This window comes from Camelus dromedarius, chromosome 9 (assembly GCF_036321535.1).
Source record: "Camelus dromedarius isolate mCamDro1 chromosome 9, mCamDro1.pat, whole genome shotgun sequence".
Lineage (NCBI taxonomy): Eukaryota > Metazoa > Chordata > Mammalia > Artiodactyla > Camelidae > Camelus > Camelus dromedarius.
Genome location: NC_087444.1, coordinates 69,702,030 through 69,723,953, shown reverse-complemented (window position 1 = coordinate 69,723,953; position 21,924 = coordinate 69,702,030). Strand labels below are relative to the sequence as shown.

Genomic DNA, 21,924 nt, shown 5'->3' with positions numbered 1-21,924 from the left:
AGCAACACCGCACCTCATGGCTGCTTTTCTCACTCCCTCATCTTTGGAGATGGCCTGCAGACTGTCTATGGAGTGTGTATCTACTTTTACTTTAACCTGAGCACCCAATCCCCACACCTGGTGGCCTTTCTCTTAACTTTTGAAGCAGACTAGACATTATGCAGCATATATCTCTCTAAATAAATCTACCTTTACTGAGCTGAGGCTTGCTCTTGAATTCCTGTGCAAAGCCAAGGAGCCACACTTGGCGGGGTACATCCAAGGGACTCCCCTGAGACCTGGGACACAGCCCCCCTCATGCCCCATGTTTGTTTTTTCCTGTGTCAGTATCATCATCCACTGGTGTAACTGTTTGATTCTGAGCATTTGCTTTTATAGTTGTACCAACACCGCTTCCCTGAAAAAAAAAATGAAATTGGAGAAATATTTCGACTGTTACGAAAACAATTTCAGGAGAACAGATTACTGTTAGCTTCTAGAAATGGTTCCTAACCAGTGGTTTTCTCAAACATTGGCAAAATTTCAAAACAGAAATTACGCTGTTATGCCATCATAATGACTCTGTCTTTCTGACAAAGAATAAACTTAAAAACAGAGAAAAAAATTATTGCTGAATGGTGCTGTGGTCCCAAGGCTGGTTCTGTGCTATCTTCTTTCTCGCCTTGGGGTGACACTCCAGCCAGGCTCAGAGCAGGGGAAGGGCCAGATCTAGAAGGAACCCCTGAGCAGCAGAAAGGACAGCGCCCTGGGGGCAGGACGGCAGAGGGTGAGCCCGGATGGGGCTTAGGGGATGGGGAGGTTTCAAAGGTGGAATTCTGGAAGTGAGTCCTGAGGAGGCACTGGAAACCTCTGCCTCAGTGTGGGGAGCAGGGGCGCTGCTGTAAGTACAGACCTGGGAGTTTGAGGAGGACATTTCCTGATCTGAGTGGAGGGGCCAGAGGAGAAATGGTGGCCTTGAAGAGAGATCAGGGATGAACAGGGCCCGGGCGGAAGTCTTCAAGAGACAGAATGTGATCAGAACAGAGGAAAATAGAAGCTCTGGGCCACGGAGGAGCCCTCAGAAGACAGACCTCAGAGGGGAAGGGTGTGGACTCCAACAAGCTCTGTGCTTCCTAAGCCGGCCGTGAGGCTGACGGTCCAAACAGCACTGGATGTGACGGAGGCCTCATTTTCAGTGAAGAAATCAAAGTGTACAAGCATGCCACCCCCCGCAGAGTTATTCCTCACCCTGACTTTCACCACACATCCTCCAGGGCAGTGACCCTCTCTACATCCCCTCCCCTCAAACCCCTCCTGGCTCTTCTGCTTTTCTAGATCCTTCTGGGCTCTGCACACTACAGTCTCCTGCCTCCTCGATTTCCTGCCCTCCCACGCCCCACAATCCCAGCACTAACCCCATCCCGTGCTCTAGACTCTTCTGCCCTTGATGCCTTCCCCCTCCCCCTCCCCTCCTCTTCCCTGGGCCCTGCTTCCTTTTCAGCCTCCACTGTGGTCACAGTTTGGCTTACTCACACATCTCAGCACAAGGCAAACTCGGCTGAGGGATGTCTTTCAGGCCCAAGGTCGACATCAGGTTTTCTGCTGCGCTTCCCCAGATGCTGAATGGCACCCCCAGACCCGCTCTGAGAACAGCCCTGTCCCTCTCAACCTGGTCCTAGCTGGATCCTGGCCCTCCCACTGGGAACTGTCTTCTAAGTCTCTAGTCTCCACCCCAAGCCTGCCCTTCACTGGCCTGTCTCAGTTTCCCCCAGGCTGGAGTCCAGAAACCCTCTTCTGACACCCCCACACTCAAATCCCTTCCTTTTCTGAATCTCCCACACCCTCCGCTCAAGTCTTCTGTCTCTTGCGTTGACCTGACAGCCTCCATTCCCTGCTCATTCTCTGGGTCTCTCACCCCAGGGGATTGCAATCTCCCTCTTCACCTGGCTTCCTGTGCCCTTTCTTGACCCCCTGATCTTCAAGTGTCCCTGGGACTCCTGTGTGTCTGGAGATTTGCACCTGTGTGTTCCTAACTCCCTTCACAAACATACACACCACATGTATAAACATACACACACACATACACATAATCGCACGAGTACACGTTGACATACACACATGCCCGTGTACAAACATGTACACATATACAGCACATACCTACATTCATGCACACACACACACACACACACACACACAAACTCAGTGCAAAGAGCTCCCACACCAAGGTCTTGACGCCTTGGCTCTAAGTGGTGCCCACAAGGGGCCCTTGTCTGAAAGCCACTTCCCTTTAGCCTGGGTCTGGAGCACATCCCCTCTCTTAGTGACTGTTTAATCCTGACTATGCTTTGGAGTCGTACAATCTCTCATCTCACCTCTGGTCAGAACCCTAACCTTTTTTATCACTCGTCACCGACACCTCTCTTGCCAAAGTATTTGTTCCCAGGGTCTGTGATATTATTCTTTAAAAGTGTTTGCACAATATATATAGTGAATGTTTTGGGTTCACTGCTGAGTTCCTGTACCCAGGCTGCTCACTGATCTCTGCACAGGCCCTCTTCAACAGAGACTTGCCCTCAGCTGAGCCACAGTCCCTTCTTCGGGCAGTTGTCCCCAAACCACTCCTAGGAGCAGTGAGCAGGCAGGACTGCTCCCACTGGGGTGACTCTCCAGCCAGGCTCAGAGCAGGGGAAGGGCCAGATCTAGAAGGAACCCCTGAGCAGCAGAAAGGACAGCGCCCTGGGGGCAGGACAGCAGGTTATGAGCCCCGATAGCGTTTAGGGGATGGGGATGTTTCAAAGGTCAAATTCTTGAAGTGAGTCATGAGGAAGTACTGCCTCCTAGAACAAATGAATGTCATGTTAAATAAAGTAGAGATGCCAGAACTGCGGCCTTCAGTGTGATATAATGAAGTATCTGTGAAATCACTGTCGCTGATGCTGAAATTTTCCAAGTGGTAAGCCTGTTTTTGTGTTCAGGAGTTCCTAGATCTCTTCTGAGTTCATTCTGATGATATAGCTTGGCATCGAGTAGGGTGGCTTGTCATCCAAATAAACAACCCTGTCATCTAGGGATGGAAATTGGTCTAGAGAGTGAGTTCAGTATCACAACCCATGTTTCAATCACACCTGTCAATGTAATAAAACCCGAGTGAACACTCTGGACACCAGTGATCCGATGAGCTTCCTGGTTGTTGAACACCTCAGTGGCTGATGTGGGTGCTGTGTCCTGACTCCACAGAGGAGCTTGCGTGTGGGACCTACCCTGTCTTTGACCTAGCATCTCTCCTTTTTGCTGGTACTGTAAGCCCCCGCCTGAAGGCTCTAGAGAATAAGCCATGGGCTGAACTGATAAACAAGCTGTGAGAGCTGTCACATAGCTGGCTGGATAAGAGATGGCCTACTTAATGTATCCAGTATGGACGGCTGGATAGCCAATGACGGGTAAGGTCCTCAGAGGAGGACAACCTCAGACAGGCACAGCCGCTGGATGAGAGATGGCCTACTTAATGAAGTTTTGTGATGAACTTTAAAACAGTCTGTCCTTGATCATGTAATATCCTGTGCTTACTGCAGGAGCCTGGGAACCTGGAGCCTGGGAACCTGGAGCCTGGGAACCTAACTAGCTTAAGATTATTAACACTGTTATAACTTAGATGATATGTGAAGCACCATACATGTCCTATATAAATCCTTCTCTAAGAATCAATAAACAGAGAACTGCTTCGCTTCTCTCCACATGGTGTTCATGTGTACATGATATCATGTCACAGATGGTGACCCCAATGTGATATCAGACTCGGCAAACACGTAAATGGAACTAAGGAAATTTGGGGGGACTTTTCAGCCTATCAGGCGTGCCGAGGAATACTCATGGGGCAACAGCTTACTAAGCAGCAGCAGCTGTAATTTCGGACTTTACAACAGCTGCTTAAAGCAGTATCAGTTTCGGTTTCTCCTACGGAGCTCCAAAATTTATTATTGGACATTGCTCAACATTGCCCGTGGTTTCCGGAGGAAGGCACCCTAGATTTAGAGTTATGGGAACAAGCTGGACATGTTTTAAAAACTGAATTCAAACTCTTAACTGATGTACATTTAATAACGACGTGGGGGATAATTAGAACGGCCTTATGGCCATTATATACTAAGGATGTTTCTACTATGAATACTCCCATTAATCACAATGCTGTGGCTAACACTTTGGAGTCATCAGCCCCTCCAGAGGATAAATTACCTCCTCTGCCACTACAGCCACCACCCCCGGTGCCATCGGCTGGGGAAGCTATAAAGCAGCCTGTAGAGGAGACTTCACCTTTGGGAATATCTTTTGATTCAGATTCAGACTCAGAAGAGGTTTTTCCTCCTCCTTTGAGTTCTGATCAGAAAGATAAACAAAAAATTACTTTTCCACCTATTGTTAATGCCCCTGCCTTTGAGGATCCATCTTGTCACAGTTTAATGCATGGGTGCTTAAGGGAAGGACTTTTGAAAGGAGATGTTGATGCTATACATAGAGCTTTCCCTGTTATTGTTCAAAATGGTCAACGTATTCATGATTTATTGCCTTTCACTGTTTATAAGGAATTGAAGAAAAGTATTTGAGAGAATGGCATTCAATCTCCCTTTACTGTGGGTATGATAGAAGCATTAGGAGGAAGTTACCGTATGATTCCTTATGATTGGAGTATATTGGCTAAGACCTTATTAAGTCATGCCGAATATGTTTTATGGAAGTCTGAATATAATGATTTGGCTGTTACTAAATCTATAGATAATTTAACTCAGAATATACCAATCAGTGCTGACATGCTACAAGGAGCTGGACAATATGCAACGCCTAATGCTCAATGCCAAGCTCATGCACTATTACCACGTCAGAGCTCTGAGCTTGCCTTCGCAGCTTGGAAGGCTATCCCACCATCCATGAAGGATCGGGCCATTAATTCTTTTGTGAACATAAAACAAGGCATTGCTGAACCTTATATTGAGTTTATTGCTCGCCTACCAGTTGCCATTGAGCGACAAATACCTAATCCTGAGGCTGCTCAAATATTATTATTAAAGTGTGCCTTTGAAAATGCAAATGCTGACTGTCAGGCTGCTATGGCTCATTTGCGAAGTCGTAATCATAATTTAGGGGAGCTGATAAAAGCTTGTCAGGAAGTAGGGACACAAACTCATGCTGTCCGTATTATGGCTGCTGCTTTCTCCCAGCAGTCCAATAATGCTAAACCACCCTTAGCCTGTTTTAAATGCCAAAAACCAGGTCATATAGCCGAATATTGTAAAGGAGATAAACCTCCTCAAAAACAACCTGCAAAAATATGTCCCTGGTGCTGCCGTGGATACCATTGGGCTAATCAATGCAAATCTAAAATTAATGTTAATAGTAATATGATAAGAGGAAAACCATCGGGTAACTAGAAACGGGGCACCCCTCCTCCAGGTGCCCACCAAAAACAAGTATGGGGAGCAATCACCTCAAGACCCAATACTCAATTACCGACCTTATTGCCACCTCCCCAGGGAGTGCAGGACTCAATTTAGCTACCATTAATGATGAGTTGTTAGATGATAAGTCAAAAACTTACTTGATACCTACTGGAGTTTATGGGCCCTTACCTGCAGGATATTTCAGCCTCTGAATTGGACGTTCCTCTGTAGGGCTCAAAGGATTGACTATTTTGCCTGGAGTTATTGACAATGATTATGCGGGGGAAATAAAAACTATGGTTCGAGCTTCCTCTTATTATATTATACCAAAAAATTCTCGGATTGCTCAGCTTATCTTGATTCCTTACTTACATGCTGAAAAAACTTTATCAAAAGAGAGACAGGTTTCTGGATTTGGACAATCTGGCCAAGCTGCCTTTTGGTCACATGAAATATCTGGACAACATCCTTTATTAAATATTTCTTTACAAGGGATAAAATTTACTGGTTTGATAGATACAGGAACAGATAAAACTATTATTGCTTCTCATCAATGGCCTACTTTATGGCCTAAGGATTCTTCTAATGCTAATGTTCAAGGTGTGGGGGCCTTATGGCCCCAGAGATCAGCACTTCTCCGTTGAGAGCTAAGGGGCCAGAAAACAAAGTGGCAAGTGTTACTCCATTTATTTTACCCATTCCCTACACATTATGGGGAAGAGATTTATTGACTCAATGGAACTTAACACTTAACATTGATCCTTTTTAATATGGGCCACTGAACTATTGTCAGGAATAACACCCTTTGCGTTCACTTGGACCCAGCAATCTCCTGTATGGGTAGAGCAGTGGCCCCTTCCTAAAGAAAAATTACAAGCTTTAAAGCAATTAGTTGATGAGCAATTAAAGCTGGGTCATTTGGAACCATCTACTAGTCCTTGGAACACATCTGTTTCTGTTATGAAGAAAAAATCTGGGAAATGGTGCCTCTTACAAGACTTAAGAGCAGTGAATGCTGTTATGCAAGCTATGGGCCCCTTACAAAAGGGCTTGCCTAACCCTGCCTTAACTCCAGAAAATTGACCTTTATATGTCATTGATATAAAAGACTTTTTCCTCTTTACCTTTACATCCTGATGATAAAGAAAAATTTGCATTTACTGTCCCAATTTATAATAATCAGGAAATACCATTGCACTATCAATGGAAATATTTACCTCACGGGATGAAAAATAGTCCTACAATTTGTCGACAATTAGTTGGTGACATTTTAGCACCTACCCAGCATATGTTCCCTCAATGCATTATTTTTCATTATATGGATGGTATTTTATTAGCTGCTGAAACAGATACCATGTTAAAAGAATTATATACCAGAACACTTGTGACACTTCAAGCTAATGGTTTGCTTATTGCCCAAGACAAAGTACAAAAACAGGTTCCTGGGGAGTTTTAGGAATGACCATTGACGCACGTACTATTCATCATCATCCGTTTGTAATTCACGTAAACAAACAAATGCCTCTAGTCCGATTACAACAATTATTAGGCCACATAAATTGGATCCATCCATGTTTAGGAATACCCACATCACAATTGCATACTTTATTTTCTTTGCTTGAAGGAGATAGAGATCCTGCATCTATTCCAGTCCTTACATCAGAAGCTTTTATGGAGTTAGAAACAATTGCTAGAGCTGTTTATCAGCAATTTTTACTTAGAATCTCTTTATCTTTACCTATTATTTTGCTCATGTTTTTTACCCCTTTGTCTCCTACTGCTGTGTTGGCTCAAGAATTAGGTTCTCAATTATTTCTATTAGAATGTATCTATCTCTCTCATAAGCCTCTAAAGGCTCCCCAACTAAATTTGACATGATAGCCCAGTTAATTATGAAAGGACATCAACGTTGTTTGCAAAAATTAATAGGAGAAGATCCACACTCTGTTAATCCTCCATGTACTTCCCAACAATTTCTGGATAATTTTATAATAAATGAAGAAATACAATTGTCCTTGGCTGATTTTCTTGGAAAGATTATTTTCAAAAAATTCTCCCATCCCTTGCTACAATTTTGTACTCAGATTCCTTTACAATTCCCAGAACTTATTTCTCAAACTCCTATACCCAAAGCCTTACCTGTTTTTACTGATGGCTCTGGAAAAACCACAAAAGCCACTATTGCATGGATGAATGAAGGTCAATGGTGCTCAAAATTCACAACTGGCCATGCTAGTACTCAAATAGCCGAAGTTGCAGCTATTGAGTTGGCATTAATGACTTGGCCTTCTCAACCATTAAATATATTAACTGACTCATTACATGTTGCCGATGCTATACCCTTAATTCCTTCTGCTGTTTCACCTAAAGCACCTTCAAGACAACATTTTCAGCATTTTCTAAACATAAAAGGATTAATCTTCCAATGGTAACACCCATTATTTATTGCTCATATTCGTTCTCATACTAATCTTCCAGGTCCACTTACAGAAGGAGATACTTACATAGATTCTATTGTTTCTATGTTAGCTACCAATCTCTCTTGTTTTCAGAAAGCACAGTTATTTCATGAAATGCATCACTGTAATGTCGCTGCCTTAAAAGCCATTTATCCCATCACAAAACGAGAGGCTCAACAAATTATTGCTGCTTGCCCTCAATGTAACATACGTACTCTTTCATGTCCTCACCGTATACATAAAGGTGTTAATCCTCGAGGATCTAGCAAAAATCAGATTTGGCAAACAGATACTACTTTTTTCCCTCCCTTTGGGTGCCTTAAAATTATACTTGTTTCTGTTGACACTTATTCTTTATTCACCTGGGCTACTTTATGTATTAAATGTACAGCTAAAGAAGTTATTAAACATTGGCTGTCTGCTTTTGCTGTCCTTGGAAAACCTCATATTATAAAAACAGATAACAGCTCAGAATTTACTGCAAGGGTTATCAAACAATTTTGCTCTAATTGGCAAATACAACATTCTTTTGGAATACCTTATAATTCCACTGAACAAGCTATAGTGGAACGTTGTCACAGGACTCTTAAGGCTTACTTGCAAAACTTAAAGGGGAGATATACTCCCCAAGAATGTCATAACATCCTAGCACACACATTATATATGCTTAATTTTCAAAATCAAGGAAAAGATGCTCACACTGCTCAAGAGAGACATGCTAATCCTCCTGTGATAGGTGGCCCAGATAGAGTTTGGGTGAAAAAGCCATTTACTGATGATTGGGAAGGCCCTTATCAGGTTGAATGCTGGAAGAGAGGTGTTCTATGTGTTGATACAGGTCATGAGCTATGATGGATAGCACAGAAGTATATCTATGTGGTCACCACTTCAAAAGATGGATAAGGATCTTAATTTTTTTTTTATCATTTTGCATGCTACATGTCTCTAATTTCTGGGGGATCTAATATGTCTTATTGGGCTTATATTCTTAACCCTCCTTTATTCACACCTGTTACGTGGTGGCTTGCAGACCCCCCACTTGCTTCTAACGATTCTGCTTGAACAGGTGGCACATGGATACCTCCCGTGGCAACGCAAGAATATCTGGGCAGCAACCAAACATTGACACTATATTCTCATAATCCACGTTTATGTATTGTATATAATAAGTCACATACTGATTGTATTAATCTACAGAAGCAATTGTACTTGTATTATCAACCTAAGGAGAGAAATCAAGCAGCCAATTTAACTTTTATTATAGTTGTATCAACTACTACTTATGAAATTCTGAATGTATCACAAGTGCCACCTGTCCCCATGTGTAAACTGAAAACTGATTGGAAATATGTTTTATTCTGTTCAATGGTCATCCTGCCAGATACAGTGTCCTTGTTATAGCTCCTTGTTCAATGGAACTCTCTTGGATCGGGGACCCCATGGACATTTGTTAAGTAATAACATGTCTCTTCAGTTTGGACAAAATTCTTCGGCACCAATTACTTGGAGTGAACATGAACTTTCCGGACCCATTTTAGAACTGTCTGATGGTGACATTATTTTTAGTCCTATGCACAAGACCATTTGGAGATTCGGACTGCCTTTTATTGACAGAATTCTTTATCATGGAGACTATGTTAAGTGGGTCGGGCAATTATTCTATGTCATTAATTACCAATGTTTCTGATTCTGTAATGATTTGCACTACACATCCTTACATTTTAGTTTGGGGTCCCTTCCCTCCTAATATTACTACTGACCATATTTATATCACCAATTTATTTCCTCCTTTCTGGTATTCTGATTGTTTGATGCATAAAAATATTAGTGACTATAATGTATCTTATGTTATGCTACTAAAACAACGAATTCATGTGTGGCTACCAGTTACCCTGAACAGAACCTGGTCTAATGAGCAAAGTTTATATGTGCTATTAGAGTCTTTCAAGAAAGTTAGGCCAAAAAGATTTGTAGCTACATTCATTGCTTTTATTATATCGGCTGTAATCATAATTGCCATGGCCACAGCTGCTTCAACAGCTCTAGTATCCTCTATTAATACTGCCCATATGGTTGAAAAGGTTTTGACTAATGTAACTTAAGAGCTACAAACACAGGTTGACATAGATCATGGAATCATGGCTAGACTACAGGCTCTTGAGGCTGCCGTAGAATGGATTAGAGAACAGCAAGAAGCATTATCAAAAAGATTAAGATTGAAATGTGACTGGCAATTCTCTATGCTATGTGTAACTCCTATTCAATATAATGAAACAGAGACACCATGGTGTAAGATCAGACAACATTTACAAGGAACATTTAATGATTTTTTGGGGAGAACATATTAATTTACAAGATCAGTTGGAGACTCAATTACATAATATCCATGATGCTTTTGCACAAAATGTCTTTGAGCAAATTGAAAATGGATTGCATTGGCTTAAGCCTGAAAATTGGTTTAATGGGCTTAATTTACACATTTTTATTCATATTGGCATGCTTATATTGATCTGTATTGCCTTGTTATATCTTTTAAAATGGATATGTAATTTACATAAGCAACAGGAAGCTCTACAACAAACTCTTGTCATGATGGGATTGCTTGCTTCTGTGCAACAGGATTGTTTCCTTGCTTTTAATAATAAAAAGGGGGGATATGTAGGCCCCCGCCTGAAGGCTCTAGAGAATAAGCCATGGGCTGAACTGATAAACAAGCTGTGAGAAATGTCACGTAGCCGGCTGGATAAGAGATGGCCTACTTAATGTATCCAGTGTGGACGGCTGGATAGCCAACGACGGGTAAGATCCTCAGAGGAGGACAACCTCAGACAGGCACAGCCGGCTGGATGAGAGATGGCCTACTTAATGAAGTTTTGTGACGAACTTTAAAACATCTGTCCTTGATCATGTAACATCCTGTGCTTACTGCAGGAGCCTGGGAACCTGGAGCCTGGGAACCTAACTACCTTAAGATTATTAACATTGTTATAACTTAGATGATATGTGAGGCAGCATGCATGTTCTATATAAATCCTTCTCTAAGAATCAATAAACAGAGAACTGCTTCGCTTCTCTCTGCAAGGTGTTTGTGTGTACATGATACTGCGCCACTGACAGCTACAATACTATGAAGCATAAATAGCATTTTCCTGAGTTTTTTGAGTCATTCTAGCAAAATATCCAATCTGAGGGTGTTATGGGACCCTCTGAATTTGCAGCAAGTTGATTAGAAGTATGGGTGGCATGGGGACAACAAACGTGAGGCTAGCACTTAATGTGAAGGTGGTCTCGTGGAAGAACCTGTCCTTAGCCTGTGAGGTCTGCACTAATTCCAAGTAGTCAACATCAGAATTGAATTGCACCACAGTATCGCAGTGGGGCAAGGGCTCAAAACCTTCAGGGAAGTATGCATGCTGGGTGGGACAGGTCTCCTATCTAAAGAGGAAGCCCACTGGCCATCTAGGATCCCCAGGAGGGCTGGTGAGAAGAGCACTGGTGAAAGGGGCACCAGTACCACTGACGTGCAAATGGAGACCCTCCTCCATAGGTCAGGGCTGAACACAGACAGGAGGTGCTGTTACAGAGTGGGGCTCCATAGTAGCAATAGGGGATGAGGATCTGGGAAAAGCAGAGGCCAGCACTGAGCCATCAGAAGCAAGGGGGACATAATTACCATAATTGGCAGCAACATCAGAGTGCAGACAGACCTGCAGGGGTCTAGGAGATGGCTCTTAGAATATGGTATCTTGGGGAACAAGAGATATAACAGGTAGCAAGGTGGTCACTTAAGCGAATCAAGAGATGAAGGATGCATATTTATACAATGGAATAGTACTCAGCCATAAAAAAGAATAAAATAATGCCATTTGCAGTAACATGAATGGACCTGAAGATCATCATTCTAAGTGAAGTAAGCCAGAAAGAAAAAGAAAAATGCCATATATGTGGAATCTAAGGGGAAAAAGACAAATGAACTTATTTACAAACAGAAACAGACTCACAGACATAGAAAACAAACTTATGGTTACCAGAGGGGAAAGGGGACAGAAAAGAATAAGTTGGGAGTTCAAGATTTACAGATACTAACTACTATATATAAAATAGATACACAGCAAGTTTCTTCTGTACAGCACAGGGAACTATAATCAATATCTTGTAGTAACCTATAATGAAAAAGAATATGAAAACAAATACATGGATGTACATGTATGACTGAAATATGCTGTACACCAGAAATTGATCCAACTTTGTAAACGGACCATACTTCAATTTTTAAAAATGTAAAAGGCACACACACAAAAAAGAGAGAGATGAAGAATGGAGGAGCAGAAGGCTGAGATCAGAGCTGCTGCAATATAAAGTCATGATCCTTTGCCAAGTTCAGACTTGAGAAAGTCCTCCTAGCCAGACTCTGACTGATAAAGGTGCTCAGTCCCCATGAGCAGTGTCCCTGCAACATGAAGGCAAGTGCACGCCACTATGATTCCCAGGCCATCTCACAAGTGACCTACAGCCATTTACCTGAGTACCTGCACACTGGGAAGGAGGAAAACACAGATCTTTCAAGAGCTCTTGGACATGGAGCCCAGGTTGGCACGAAAACCAGGGACTCACAGAACTGCTATGGGCCTGTTAGAGTACTTGGCTTAAGGGGGTCAGGAAATTGATTGAAATCTTCCTTGTCCATGTCTGTCTCATACCAGCCCCACTGAGTCCGTGGACTCACCCCATGGTCATTTCCTCATCACACATATGATGAGAGTGGATCTACATAGCAGTTGGGAGAACTCTCACAGTGGTTCCTTAACTTGTGGGGCAAGAACTTTTACAGCAGGAAAAACAGAGGAAACCTCCTTCTCTATACTGCCCTCTAGCGTATAATAAATGAAACCAAACACATCCCAGGGCAAACGGCAGATGTTAAGAGTCACTCTGAAAGGACACAAGAGTGATGGTCCCATCACATCCCCAGCCTGGTATCTCCAAAATCCAGATAGATAATGGCAGATAAAAGCAGAGTACTACAAACATCACCAAGTTGTAGCTCCACCTGCAGCCACTGTGCCAGACGCTGTGCTGGCTACTAACCAGAGCCTCAGGTATGCAGTACGCAGGGTTGACCTGGCAAATGCATTCTTTTCACAGTTTATCAGGAAGATGAACCAGGGACAGTTGACACTGACACGGGACCAAAAACATACATTCATGGTCTGTGCCCAGTATGTTCCTAAAGGTTCTGGCCTGTCTGGACATGCTGCGGAATCGCAGTGTTCTGGGTGAGTGGTGACAGCATGACGATCAGACTTGATGGCTAAGAAATGGCGACTATTCTGAATGCTTTACTGAGACCCATGTACTCCAAAGAGTGGAAGTGGATGCTCGTGAATATTGATAATTGAGGACAGTGATATCCATGACGACAATCACATTAGTGCCAGGCCCAGATCTAGTCTGGGCAATGCAAAACAGAGGGTGAGCGTTCCATGGCCTCGGGCACTGTCTGTATCTGCTCTCTCCGTGAAGTTTTCAGGTCTCCAGTAATCTGGGCATGCTGGACCACCCCCCAAAAGGGGGCACATGATTGTACCTTGTGCCTCCTTCTAACCCATGTTGGAAGAATGAAAGACATTTTGTGGGGCCTCAGGCAGGACTTAATAAAAGAGGAGAAGTGCAGACTCCTTGGGCTCCGGAGCAAGGCCATGCCTCTAGAGCAACAGAAAAACTGCTCCTGACCTATTCCTGCGCCTTGGGAGAGAGAGTTTCTGAACGTGAGGTGTAACATGACCTGGTAGCCAGAGCCCCTCATCTTAATCTGGATTCTGTCAAGCCCACCAAATCTTTAGGTCAGGCAGGCCCAGCACATCCATCATAAAACAGAAGTGGTCTGTCCAAGATCAGGCATGAACGGGTGGCCCAGACCCTCTCAACTCACACCTACGGTCTCAGGAGAGGTTCCCTATGACCAGCTGTATTGGTTAATTTTCTGTGTCAGCTTGACTGGGCTACTAGGTCCCCAGATATGTGGTTACACATTCTTCTGGGGATGTCTGTGAGGGTGTATGTGTCTGGATAAGATTAACATTTGTATCAGTGGATGCAGTAAAGCAGATTGCCCTCCGCAATGTGGAGGGGCCTCATCCAATCCACTGAAGGCCTGAATAAAAGAAAATACCAAGCGAGGGAGAATCTGCTCTCTCTGCCTGACCATCTTTGAGCTGAGACATGTCTTCTGCCTTTGGACTTGGACTGGAACTTACACCATCAGTTCTCCCTGCAATGTGTTCCACCTGCTTCTTGGTTGTGAAAAAGCTTTAGTTGCCCAGGCCTCCCCAAGACACAGAAGGTCTGGCTCAAGAATTAATGATTGGAAGAATGTGAGCATGTAGCAACTAAGAAAAAAAAAAGCAGTGGGGCCAGGAAAACTGGGAACAATTTAATATATCAGCCATATAGCAGAGCCACAGAATCTTTAGTTCTTCCCTGAGGGACATAGATAACAGTGTCTGAGGCATGTTTCTGAGTTGTTCTGCACATATTAAAACCCCGACCACATGGAAGAAGGTAACTGTGATAATCAGGAGCACATAGCCCCCAGACAAGCTGGAGCCTGCGAAATGATAATGTTAACCCCTGCGATACCACTCTGTTACCTCGTCATCAGCCAGTCAGAGAATGGTGCACAGACTGATCATGCACCCTGTGACTCTCTCCCTCACCTTGCCTTTGAAAAAGAAATCCATCAAGGAGTTCCCAGAAATCCATCAAAGAGTTCCCAGAAATTCATCAAAGAGTTCAGGTCTTTTGACATTAGCCACCCGTACTCCTTCCTCGGCACCTGTGATAAACATTGCACTCTCCTTCACCTCAATCAGGTGTTGGTAGGTTTGCTTTCCTGAGGCAGGGTGAGCGGACCCAAGATTGGTTCAATACCAAGGTGACCCAGTGGGGCAAAGTCCTACAGTATAGCACAGGGAACAATATTCAATATCTTGTAATAACCTATAATGAAAAAATATGGAAAAGAATATGTGTGTGTGTGTGCTGTACACCAGAAACTAACACAGCATTGTAAATCAACTAAACTTCAATGTAAAAAAAGAAAAATGGGTGATGGAATGACCACCACTTTGCGTATGAGACATTTGGGCAATGACAGGGATGGCTGGGGAGAGGCTGAGTGTTATGCACAGAATGGCTCATCTTATCTGCTTGAAAACTAAAATCCTTCTCTGTTGAGTCACCCTTTGGTGAGCATTTACATGAGACACAAATGTCTTCATTTTTTTTTCTCCAACAAAAGAGGTCTATCCACATAACTTTTCCCCCAATTTTATCACCAATCATGCTCCTTCCAAGTCCCTGATCATCCAGCCAAACCACAGTCCATGAGTCAGTATATGATCACACACCTGGCCATTTCTCCTCCCAAGAAAAGTGAAGCACCAGATGCACTGCCTGACGCTCTGCCCACTGAGCGAAGTCTCTTCGCCACTGGCCTTCAGGGATGCACCAGAAGGACCAGAAGGAGCTGTAGAACTGCAGCTGCCCACTTGGTAAATACTTCCACTTGGGTATCATGCAAGACCATCTGTAAACCAGCTGAGTCTTTTTGTTGTTGTTGAAGGGGTGGTAATTAGGTTTATTTATTTTTTAATAGAGGTACTGGGGATTGAACCCAGGACCTCGTGCATGCTAGGCATGTGCTCTACCACTGAGCTATCCCCACCCCCAGCTGAGTCTTCTCTTCCTCAGCCAACTGATTATAGGAAACTCCCTGTAAGACCGTAGCTGCAGGCTGGGAGAGAGAAGGCAGGAGTGGAGGCCATTGTCATTTGGGCCACATCTTCATATAACTTACTTATGCCTTCAGGGCCGGCTTGGACCCAATCAGGTATGTACCACTTCCATTTGATGCTGAAATATTGGTGTGCACACCCAACTGTATGGCTTGGTGGGTAAGATGACAGCCAGTCCAAGATGGGCAGCTCAGGTCACATGGTAACTTGGTGGCCCATGGTCAAGAATTCAGTCTCTGCTAAGGCGCAGTAGGAGGCCAAGAGCTGTTTCTCAAAAGGAGAATAGTTACCTGTGGAGGGTAGAGGGTTTTGCTCCAAAATCCTAAGGGCCTGGATCCACCAAATGTTCCAAACAGCAACCCTCTCTGCCACTGCCACTCCAGGTACCACTGGATCTGTTGGATCATCTGGCCCAAGTGGCAGAGCAGCTGTCACAGAGCATGGGCCCACGGCAGCCCTCTCTTTTTTTGCATACCACTCAAAACTAGCAGCTTTTTGGGTCACTCGGTGAATGGGCCTAAGGAACACACCCAAATGAGGAATATGTTACCTAGAAAATTCAAAGAGGCCCACTAGGCTTTGTGCCTTTCTTCTGGCTGTGGGAAGTACCAGTTGTCACCACTTATCCTTCACCTTAGAAGAGATATCTTGATATGCCCCTCACCTCTGGGCAACTAGAAATTTCACTGAGGTAGAAGGCCCCTAAATTTTTGTTGGATTTATTTCTCATCCTCTGACACACAAATGTCTCATCAATAAGTCCAGAGTCGTTGCCACTCCCTGCTCCCTAGGTCTAACCAGCATGTCATCAATGTAACGGACCAGTGTGATGTCTTGTGAAAGGGAAAGGTGATCATGATCCCTGAGAACTAAATTACAATGCAGGGCTAGAGAGCTGATAAACACCTGAGACAGGACAGTGAGGGTTACTGGCCTTGCCAGCTGAAAGCAAACTGCTCTGGTGGGTCTTATTGACAGGGATGGAGAAAAAGGTGATCAATAACTACATCCCCAGCACAGGGGATGTGTCAGTTTGCTCAAGCAATGAGCCATGTCTGGCTCAGCAGATGCAACTGGAGTCACCACCTACTTAAGCTTAGGATAATCCACTGTCATTCTCCAAGGTCTGCCTTCTGCACAAGCCAAATAGGCAAGTTGAATTGGGGGTGACTGGGGAATCACCACTGCTGCCTCCTTCAAGCCCTTGACAGTGGCACTGGTCTCTGCAGCCCCTCCAGGGATGCAGTATTGCTTTTGGTTGACCATCCTCCTAGGTAAAGGCAGTTTTAGTGACTTCCACTTGGCCTTGCCCAACCTACAAGCCCTCACTCCGCAGGTCAGGGAACCACTGTGGGGATTCTGCAGCTGCTGAGTGTATTGATTCCAATTATGCACTCCAGAAGTGGAAGTACCCACAGGACGAGTCCGGGGCCCCATGGGGCCCGCCGTGAGACAGATCTGAGGTAAAACTCCATGGACCACCTCATCTCTGTAAGTTCCTATTCTGACTGGTGAATGACAGTGACATTTTGTGTCCCGTGGAATAAATGTCAGTTCAGAGCCAATGTCCCATAGTCCCCAAAAGGTCTGATTATTTCTTTTCCTGCAATGCACAGTGACTGTGGTAAAAGGCCACAGGTCTCTTTGAGGAAGACTGAGAGAAAGATGAGCAGTATAAATTTTTATCCCAGAGTCCTTCCTCAAGGGAACCCAGCCTTCCCTTCATTGAAAGGATTCTAGGTCTATAAACTGACTCAAGTCTGGGAATTGACTGAGGAAACTTGACTCTGTTTTTATGATTCAGGTTAAACTTTTGTTTGCTTGACTTAAAACTCTTCTGCTTTTACAGCTCAAGTGAGAATTTAGTAGGCTTCCTACCTATCTCACATCTAGGAAGACCATCACCAACCAGCCCAGGCTGAAGGCCTGCAGGTCAGGCTGTTCTGATTGCTCCTTTGACCCTGCTGTCCACAGGGTAACCACATCCACCCTGCTTTTGGCCATGGAGCGCTGCATCTTGCCCCCTGCCACCCCAAGATCTGATTATTCCCGTTGTATCTAGGTTTCCCAACTCAGCAACGGCAAGTCCCACTGTAAGGGGGCCTGCAGAGAGCAGCGGTCACGGAGCTCTCCAAGGATGCTGGGACTCAGCTCACAAATTTGCTTCTCTCAGTCAGGACGACAGGTATGTCCTCTGGACCCTCCCCATGTGGGTAGGTAGGTCTCAATGTCATCCACCTAGCAGTCCCGTCTCCCAGAGTCCCTGAATCCTTCCCACTGCATTAAGCCACATGAGATCTGGCACTTCTAATTTGCTCCTCATGGGCCACCTTTAGTCCCCTTTTCAGCCAGAGAACCAACCGACCAAACCATTAGAGCCCTTTCTAGCTCCCTGAGCTGCAGCATTGAGTTCAGAATCTCTGTGTAGAGAGCCCACGTCAATAAATTCAGCCCCATCCAACTTTGGGTTCCTTCCCCCACCGTCCCACACACCTAACATCCATTCCCACCGAGTTTCCCAGATTTCTCAAGTAGTGCCTTTGGAGTACAGTGCCCCTCCTCATGGGTCACACTTTGTGCCTCGCCTTTAGGGGTCCGTTGGGACTTGAGCCTACTTATGGGTAGATGCTGAGAGGTGGTGGGGGCGGGTCCTGAGGAGAATCTGCATCGTCTTGCAGGACGATGGCCCCCAGGGGGGCATTACCATTTCCTCAGGTGATGCAGGCTTCAGCCCCTCAGACTGGGGTGTAGAGACCTGTTCCACTGGCAAAAGAGACTTGAGGGGCTCAATGTCCCCAGCTTCACCAGGGTCTTCCTACACGTCTCCATTCAAACTTGTAGGATCTCGTTCTTTCCCAGTCGATGCCCTTCCTTTGACAGTAAACACCCCAAGAGGCTGATATTCACCCAGTCACAGGATGAGATCCTACATTTGATTTTCAACAACCTCAGCCCTGTGACTACAAGAGACAAGGGGCTCCTTCAGGGCACATGGAGAAGTTTCCAGGTTATTTCTGCACAGCTTGAGCTGGAATCTCACCCCTGAAATCATCCTTTTCTATCACAACGTTGTTCAGCAACATTAGGATCAGTCAGCGAACCTCACTATATTTGTTATTTCCCCAGAAATGTTGGCAAGTTTCACATACACAGTCACCTAATTCCTTGTTTCGTATAAGTGGCTGAGTAGGAGTATCCAGTGGAGATAAGCTGTGTATCTCAGCTGCCAGCCCTGGCCTGTCAGTGCTCTTACTACTAGCAATAGAGTCATTAATATCTTTAAGTTCAACCAGATTAGAGAACCAATTTTGAAATCCCAGAACCAATTCAGAAAATCATCTTTAACATTCTGTTCCTCTAGAACCACTTGCATCACCAAAATCCACATGAGCTTCGACTACCACAACAAAATACCATTGACTGAGTATTAAACAACAGAAATTTATTTTCCTACAGTTTGGACACTGGGAAGTCCAAGATCAAGGGTCTGGCCAGTTTGGTTCCTGGTGAGCACCCTCTTCCTGGCTCGTAGAAGGCTGCCTTCTGACTATGTGTTCACATGGCCCATCCTCAGTGCATGCTGGGAGAAAGAAAGAAAAAGAGAGAAAGAGAAAGATCTTATAAGGACACAGATCCCATCATGAGAGCCTCCCCTCATGACCTCATGTAACTTTAATTACCTGCCAAAGGGCCCATCTCTAAATCAGCCACAAGTTTAGTGGCTTCAAACAACACTCATTTATTCTGTTACAATTTTGGAAGTCAGAAGACTAAAATCAAGGTGTTGGCAGAGCTGCGTTCCTTCTGGAGGCTTCAGGAGAGAACATGTTACCTTATTTTTTCCATCATCTCGAGGCCACTGCAATTCTTGGCTTGTGGCCTCTTCCTCACACAGCCTGTTGCTTCGGTCATCACATCATCTTCTCACGTCTGTGGTCACATAGCTCTCTGTCTCTTATAAGGACACTTGTGATTCCATTTAGGGCTCACCCAGACAATCCACCATAGTCGTCTCATCTCAGTATCTTTCATAGAATCATAAATCTGCAAAGTCCCTTTTTTCATAAAAGGTAACATTCACAGGTTCCAGGGATTACAACACAGATATCTTTGGGGGTAATTATTCAGCCAGATCTTGAAGTTTCTCCCTTCCCACACCAGATCTTGAAGTTTCTCCCTTCCCACACCAGCGCTACCCGGTTTCTCCCATAGCTGGTGGGGCTGCAGAAGCCTGTGTTTGGCGCCATCTGGTGGAAGCAGTCCGCCACAGCAGGTGTGCGTTCAATAGAAACACAAGTCAGGCAAGTAATTTTTGATTTTCCTAATAGCCTCCCATGCACACAGTCAAGCTGCAAAAGAACCACACGTGATCCTCCCCCCAAACCACTCCTCCTCTGTGTCCCCGTCCCTCGGTCCTCAGGCTAATGCCCCTCCCCATGCCCAGTCCTGCCCATCAGTCTCCTGAGCCTCCTCCCCACCGGCTTCCCCCTCCCCACAGCCCTGACCCGTCTGGCCCCTCCCGGCCCACCTGGGTCCTCTACTGACCAATACTTCAATTTGGGGGGATATAAATTCATACATCATAAAAGTGACCCTTTTAAAGTGTACAATTCAGTGGCTTATATATAGTATATTCATGCTGGATAACCATCCCCACTAGGTAACTCCAGAACATTTTCATCAGCTCAGAATAAAACCTCGCACCTGTTAAGCAATCATTCCCTGGTCTCCCCTTCCGTCACCGCCCCCCACCCCACCCCGGGCCACCACTAATCTACTTTCTCTGTGGATTTGCCTCTTCTGGACATTTCATACAAATGAAATCATGCCATACGTGGCCTTGTATTCAGCTTCTTTCAGAGCATAGTGTTTTCAAGGTTTATCCACAATGTAGTGTGTATCAGTCCTTCATTCCTTTCTACAGCTGAATAATGTACAGTTGGTTACATGACATGTATATTCATCACATGTGGACATTTGGATTATTTCCATTATTTGGCTCTTGTGGACAACCCTGCTATGAACATTTATGTACAAGTCTTTGTGTGGACCTACGTTTCCATTTCCCTTGGGTATACACCTAGGAGTGGAATTGCTGGGTCATACGGTAACTTTATGTTTAACTTTTTGAGAAACTGCCAGGCTGTTTTCCACAGTTGCTACACCATTTTACATTCCCACCAGCAATGCAGCAGGGCTCCAATACCTTCACATCCTCATCCACACTTGCTATTTCCATTTTTTGGGTTATAGTCATTCCTAGTGGGCGTGAAGTGGTGTCTCATTGTGTTTTTAATTTGCAAGTCCCTAATGACCAGTGATGTCGAACGATTTACATGTGCTTATTGGCTATTTGTGTATCTTCTTTGGAGAAATTTCTTTCCAAGTCACTTGATTTTTTTTTAAGATGTAGTTTCTTTATAATGCGATATTAGTTTCCAGTGTACAACATAGTGATTCAAAATTTTATAGATCACACTTATTTAAAGTTATTATAAAAAATTGCCTATATTCCCTGTGCTGTACAATATGTCCTTGTAGCTGATTTATTTTATACATAGTAGGTAGTACCTCTTAGTCCCCTACCCTTATCTTGCCGCTTTCCCCTTTCCTCTCCCCACTGGTATAGTTGGTTCTCTATATCTGTGAGTCTTTTTCTCCTTTGTTTTATTCATGTATTTGTTTAATTTTTAGATTCCATATATGAGTGATAACATACATTATTCTTCTTTCTCTGTCTGACTTATTTCACTAAGCATAATATACTCCAGGTCCATCCATACCATTGCAAATGGCAAAATTTTATTCTTTTTATGGCTGAGTAATATTCCATTGTATGTATGTGTGTATGTGTGTGTATATATATATGTAATATATATATTTTATATATATGTAAAGCCCATCTTTATCCATTTATCTGCTGATGGACACTTGGTTTGCTTCAATATCTTAGTTATTGTAAATAATGCTGTTATGAACACTGAGGTTAATGTATCTTTTTGAATTAGTGTCTTCATTTTCCTTAGATATATAACTAGGGATGGAATTGTTGGGTCATGTGGTAGCTTTATTTTCAGTTTTTTGAGGAACCTTCATACTCTTCTCCACAGTGGCTGCATTAATTTACATTCCCTGCAGCAGTGTATAAGGGTTCCCTGTTCTCCACATCCTCACCAACGTTTGTTTTTTGTGCTCTTTTTGATGATGGCCATTCTGACAGTGTGAGGTGATACCTCACTGTGGATTTGATTTGTGTTT

The 21,924-nt window shown here is 44.1% G+C and overlaps 1 protein-coding gene across 1 annotated transcript in view; it reads left to right on the top strand.

The window, feature by feature from the left end:
- DMAC2 (distal membrane arm assembly component 2) overlaps positions 1 to 21,924 on the top strand; it is a 42,980-nt gene that overhangs the window by 5,199 nt on the left and 15,857 nt on the right. Inside the window, exon 2 of the mRNA XM_064489350.1 lies at positions 17,729 to 17,851. Within this exon, the coding sequence (XP_064345420.1) occupies positions 17,729 to 17,851 (123 nt within the window). The remainder of the gene's footprint in view (positions 1 to 17,728; positions 17,852 to 21,924) is intronic.